The following is a 6,888-nucleotide window of genomic DNA, read 5'->3' as shown; positions in this document are numbered from 1 at the left end:
GAATGTCCAACAAGATGTGTCCATTTTCTATTATGGTGTGAGTGTTACAACAAGGCAACTTCTTGACTCTCAAGGACCAATGACAAAAAAAGAGACGACCACCATTAAAGAGTTAATTAAGGAATTTACAAAGCACTCATGTGAATATCACAACCCACGAGAAGATGTTAGTAGAGGTAAAGGAGATGGAGGGAATGAGAACATGGTTGCAATCATTGTTAAACTAGAGAACAGGAATAAGTGAATGAAGAAATTAGATCAATCTGTACACGCCATAAGAGTTGGATGTGACAGTTGTCATGGGCCACATTTAACAAGGGATTGTGATTTGGATGAGCATGGGAATAGGAAAGAGAAAGTATTTTTCTCTAGTGGTGACAAATATGATGAAGATTGGAGGAAGTCGAAAAAGGAGTGGATGCCTTATGACGAGTACAAGAAGCAAAAGGACGAGAAATAAGTTCATATGGTTTTGGATCATAGAACTTAAGGATATTTTTAGATCTAATCATTTTCGGTGAAATAAGTTCATATGGTTTTGGATCTTAATATTAGGATTATACCATATTCAACAAAATCAAATTTTGTATTATAACAAATTTTGGATCATTACATTTTTGGAATCATAACAGTAACATCCTAATTTTCAAGGTAATAAATGTCAAAATATAAATATCACAATATCTCTCAAGATCAAGTCTCAACTTATTTATTAACTAAACTATATCGAAAGCAATAAGAAGAAAATAAGGTCTTTGATTGAAGAGCTTCGGTTGTTACGTCTTTACGGAACTCCTCTGTCATCTTCTTGATTAATCTTTCTCCTTGGCCTTTCCACCACTACTTGATATATAGTTTCGTGGGTTGCACACATTTAAATTCTAATCGGGTAAGGCTGGGGCCTAGTGGATTCCTGTTGAACATAAATGTCTATCACTTAAAAACAAATGGTTTGATCGTATATTTTCAAAAAATCATACGGTAGAACATATCACCTGATCACACAATTTCGGGGAATGATTAATTATCCAGGCAAAGAACCAGAAGCTTGTTTCCTTTCCCCTTGGCACAATACATCCACTATGCTCATGTATTTTAAATATCCAAGGAAGTGAGTAAATTTCTCAATTCCCATCCTCGTCTATTACACACATTCGTCATGTTCATGACTATTAAACACCCCACCCGTTCTCACTAAATATGGCACTCTAAGAAATCACACAGTAGACAAACAAGTATAAATAACATTTGCATGCAAATATATGTATCATAAATCATACTTTTAACAAATAATTAAAAATTGCATATAAATTGCATGATAAACATTTATGTGCGAGTAATCACATGTAACATTCAGATTTTTCAACCAAATGTTTTCATTTTTAAGTTCATGTACAAAGATTATTCATAAAAACTGTCACAAGAAAATCACAGTGTTAAATACAAATCATCATCAAATTATCAGAGTGTCCCAAAATACCTGGTAACATAAACTGCAGGCGAATGTATACAATCAAGTCTTTGCTTTCCCACGATCCTCAGAAGTGCCTGAAACATATTTAATCAACAATTGTAAGAATGAAGCTTAGTGAGTTACTCAAAATATCACATATAATATAGCACAAAATAAATAGTTATGGATTATCAGCAACAGTAGAGACTACCCAAAGTCTTAGTGTGCAAACAACATGCCCCATGGGTTATCAGCAACCCTGGAGACTAACCGAAGTCTCAGCACACATATCACAGTAATAGCACATAATCTAGTTGGTCATCACATATTTAAATCTATTATACCACACATGTAAGAATAAGTAACGAGACTTACACATACAGATGACTGATAGAAATCACACCTGAACTGCGGAACTAGACTCCACTTAATAGTTACACCAGTTAACCTTAAGTAATAATTATGGTAATTTTCATACTTCACTAATCCCAAGCCAAGTCTAATCCTTAAATTGGGCAAAAGACCATTTTGCCCCTCACAAGATCCAAACCCCATCACAAATTGTCAAAAAGGCACACTTTGTCAAAAGTCAACAAAACGCAATGGTGGTTGTACGCACGGTGTACACATCTCTATGTTGGGAGTAGAGTGTAGGGCAAGAGGAGTCGGGTTTGCAATTGGCTACACTGGTCGTATCTAGGATTACGCTTAGCGTATGCGACCTTGACTCAAAATCCAATTTTTAATGTCTTAATCATTAGACATTTACTCCAACCTCATATATGATCCTTAAAGGATGTCCAAATCCATAAAGTCTTTGACTTTATGTTGTTTCATGGCTACAGAGAGATAAATCCCTAAACCATAACATTTTATTTCACCAAAATCTCCATAACTCATGCATGGAAGAAAGGAAAGGACCAAGCTAACATTTTTATGACTCTAAGCACCCTAAAATGTCTAAAAGGACTGCTCATATGCTATGGAGTGTTCCAAACTCACAAAGATCAAGGTTTGGGGACATAATAAGCTTAAATCCAAGTCTAAACTAGATCTATCAAAACAATCTCCAAGGTTTGAACTTTATACCTTCAAAAGGTGAACAAGGAGATGTAGATTCTGGATTCAAAAGCTAGAATGCACCCCGCCTCTTGAATTATCTTCCTTTTCTATCAAGAATACTCAAGGATCACTCTCAAGCTTTAAATCTCACTCACAAGAATTAGGGTTTCGATCTTAGGCTTTGGAGGAAATGTCGGTTGGTCATATGGAGGTCCAAGGGGATTAAGATGCTTAAATAGGGGACAAAACCCTAAATTTAGGGTTTTGGAAAATGCATGAGTACATCCAATGTACCCATATGCACGCCCATTGTACTCATCCACCACCTCAATCCTTATTCGGGCTTACGCCCGACGTATAAGGCTGGTACACTTGGTGTAGGGGCTTAAATGCTAAAATTATAAAATGCCAAGGGTTTAAATGGAAATACCTGGAAACAAGTGCTACAATTTTCCCCCACTAGAATCAGACTTCGTCCTTGAATTCAGTCTCTGCAAATAGGTGAGCATAATGCTCACGCATCTCATCCTTAGGCTCTTAAGTCCACTTAGAGCCTTTCTGATGCTAACACCGAACTTTGACCAAGGTCACTACCTTTTTCCTCAAGGTCTTCACCTTCCTATCTAGAGTCGCCACCGACCTCTCAACATAATTCAGGAGACCATCAACCTGAATGTCCTCCAAAGGAACCACCGCTGTCTCATCGGCTATACAATTCTTTAACTGAGAAACATGCAAGGTGTCGTGAATCTGGATCGACTCCTTTAGCAGATCTAACTGGTATGCCACCTTTCCTACCTGACTTATCATCCTGAAAAGGCCAATAAAGTTAGGGCCCACCTTGCCCCGCTTCCTAAATCGGATAACACATTTCCAAGGTTATTATAGCTTTTTAAATGTTCTTTTTTCTTTTTTGGTGAAAGTATTACTATATTCACACACATATACGAAGGATCATAATCTATTTAACGTATCTTGTATATGTAGAACTTGGTTATAAATATTGATCATTAAATACAAACAATGATAGTGAAGAATTACTCGTAACTAAGAGACTCGATAGGACAAACGTTAGCATCAACGAATCTAAAGTGACTGAGTACAAGAATTTAGTAGCAACATTCAGCAAATAGTTGCATACATTTCGCCCAAAGTCAAATCAAATAGAAAGCACACAATTTCTGAGGAAAAAGCTATGTCAAAAGTTGGAGAACAGAGGACCTGAAGTGATGAGGGGAGGAGAATTTTGCTCCATGAATGGGTAAAGAGAAAGAGAAGATGTGGTTGGTATGTTAAGTGATGGAATATGAAGACCCCTGATGCACCAGATTCTTTTTTTTTTCAAGTAAACTTTAATAAAAAAAAACTATGCATTTGATTGATACATTGCTTTTTTCTCCTCCTTCACTTTCGATATAAACATTGTTCTCAAACACTATTCTCCATGAATCTTTATATTGTACAAGCAAAATCTTGAAATCAACATAATTTAAGAAAAAACATCAGTTTAAACTTCAAATCACCTGAAAATTGAAATCAGAAGAAACTTAATGCATATAATTACATAATTACACTATTTAATGAAAGTATGCCTTTTCTGATCACTTATAATTCTAATAAATTAAATAGATTTTCTAAGTTTTTAATGCACTGCACAATCTCCCACTATCTGTCCTGTTCTTTAGTATTCCTTCAAATCAAACTTGAAACTAAAGAAGAGGGACCTACGATCAATTAAAGGGGGCAGGAGGGGTTGGGATCAATTGGAGAGGTTGAGAAAAGAGGGAGAAAACCTGCGATCAATCTCTAAGAGAGAAGAGGTTAGGGTGGGTGTCGATCGATTTTGTGAATTGATTATCATCAAGATACAAGGAAGAGCGATTCAAAGCGAGGGAAAAGAAAAAGAAAGAAAGATGTATAGTTCTTTGGTTCGCTCCTTAAAATGGAGTTCGTTGTTCAAACTATATATATATATATATATATATATATATATATATATATATATATATATATATATATATATATATATATATATATATAGAGAGAGAGAGAGAGAGTACTTAAAAATAAGTAAAGATTGCAAGTACAAATCTTTGTTGCAAGATTGAAAAAATAAAAGGTGGAGATTTGATTTGATTTATCGTTAATATCTCGCGAGATGATATGACGTTTTTGAATTTTGAATTTTTTTTAACGAAAAATTAAAAAAAATGAAAATAAATAATAAAACCTACTTAAATGACGTTTCATGGACTTTCGCCGCACGTGATTAAATCTTCGACTTCGTATTAGTTATCACGGACATTGGTCACAAGCGAACACATCATGGCCAAGTATTTAGGTTTGATTTTTGTGCCCTTAACGAAATGGGTGGTGAAGAATTGTCCTCGCAGTCTTCACCATTTTTTGAGTTCTCATCGGAACCAGACTATATATATATATATATATATATATATATATATATATATATATATATATATATATATATATATATATATATATATATATATATATATATATATATATATATATATATAGATGACTTATTTTAATAGATAATGGAGTAATACATAAATCATTTTAAAATAAATAAATTTGATAAACACAATTATAATGTATTTGATAGTATAAAATAATTAGTACGTGGTTGTAATGTTAATACTTTCTACATTTTTTTCTTTCAAAAATATTATAATTCTATATAGATGTAGACCCGTTTTGATGGAAAAAGATTTTATCTTGTACCCATAGGTCATGGCAATCATATTCGATCATGGGTGCCACTTTAAATTCTCCCAAATCCAACTACCGTCATATATTATTTTCTATTCTATTTTCAAATTGTAATTTTTAAATCACACTATATAAAGTTTGGTTTGTGTACGCTACAAAAAGATCCACCAAGAAAAACACGTCACATTATCTCCCCAATGTTGTTTCCTCCTTTAGCCTTGGCTTTGTTCCTTAATCTCCTTATTTCCACCTCCAATGCTATCACAGACAAACACCAACTCTCCAAAAATGTCATCAACGACTTCTTATACCTCCAGAACAAAGCCCGATCTGCACTTCGTGTGCCACCACTTGTGTGGGACACAAAGTTAGCACAATATGCGGACTCTTATGCAAGCGAAAGGCAACAAGATTGTTTGTTGAAGCATTCAAACGGGCCTTATGGGGAGAACATCTTTTGGGGAAGCGGTGATGGGTGGAGCCCAGCTCAGGCAGCGGCGGCATGGGTGGCGGAGCGGCGGTGGTATGCACATCCGTCGAATTCATGCAATGGTGGGCAGGATTGTGGGCATTATACACAAATTGTTTGGAAGGCAACCAAGAAGATCGGGTGTGCTAAGGTGACTTGTTTTGAGGGTAGGGGTATTTTCATGACCTGTAATTATGATCCTCCGGGAAATTTTATCGGTGAGAAACCTTACTGATCATTAATGCATGATATTATATCTGGTCATTTCAACGTACTAGTATATTAAATGTAATGTGTGTTTTTCCCTTTATTTTATTTATTGATATTCTTTCGAATTTGTGGCTATTAAATATATTGATTTAATTTATTGTCAAAAACATTAAAAGGTCAGTGATGGCTATCTATTGATAAAGTGCACATCGTTTATTATGAGGTTGATGGCATAAACATGTTGGTTTCACATGGATATGATTTTGTGGACATCAACTATGTGGTGAACAATGAGTTACTTGTGAATTTGAGGGTTGAATGTTTGAGCCATATCTTTTGAATTTGACAATTTAAGCTTAATTGTTTGAAATAATTGCAAGCTATATAACAACGACTATTGAATAAAACAAGTGACGTTTTAATATGCATGTATACTATAAACAAACTACTTTCATCTGTTGTGATGATTTGATGCTCAGAAATTAGTTTGTTTTTAAAGAATTAAAAACAAGATAATTTAGAAAAATTAAATAATTTTATTTAAAAAGAATACAATATTTAAAATACCATTCACGAAAAAAGTTATAAATCATCAATAATTTTATCCTTTTCTTTTGTGATAATGATAGAAACTAAGCCCTACCTCTGCAACATATATTCACATAACAAACTAACAAAGCTACTTTAGCATTATCTTTATGTCATTCATAATCTTTTGAAGAAGAAAGTTATACTTGTTGAATTTGATCCCTTAACATATTCTATAACATTTTCTATATTGATAATGATTTTTGTGTTTTAATTATTATATTATATCATAAAATAGTAGTTAAATCGGTTATAATGATCCCGTTCTAATAAAAATGAATAACAATATAAAAAATAAAAATAAAATAAGTATATAACAGTTATATCAAATATTTAAATATTAAAATTAAATACATTGTAAAGCATATTGCAA

The 6,888-nt window shown here is 33.6% G+C and overlaps 1 protein-coding gene across 1 annotated transcript; it reads left to right on the top strand.

Annotated features, from left to right (window-relative positions):
- The first annotated feature begins 5,324 nt into the window (after positions 1-5,324).
- On the top strand, positions 5,325-6,052 carry LOC145064809 (pathogenesis-related protein PR-1-like). The gene has a single exon (XM_079012175.1). The coding sequence runs from the start codon at positions 5,446-5,448 to the stop codon at positions 5,950-5,952; it is 507 nt and encodes a 168-aa protein (XP_078868301.1). The 5' UTR covers positions 5,325-5,445; the 3' UTR covers positions 5,953-6,052.
- Positions 6,053-6,888: the final 836 nt, after the last annotated feature.

The sequence above is a fragment of the Lactuca serriola genome, chromosome 7 (genome assembly GCF_051521515.1).
Source record: "Lactuca serriola cultivar US96UC23 chromosome 7, Lser_US96UC23_V15, whole genome shotgun sequence".
Lineage (NCBI taxonomy): Eukaryota > Viridiplantae > Streptophyta > Magnoliopsida > Asterales > Asteraceae > Lactuca > Lactuca serriola.
Note: the sequence above shows the minus strand (reverse complement) of the source record. Positions and strands in the feature narration are given on the sequence as shown.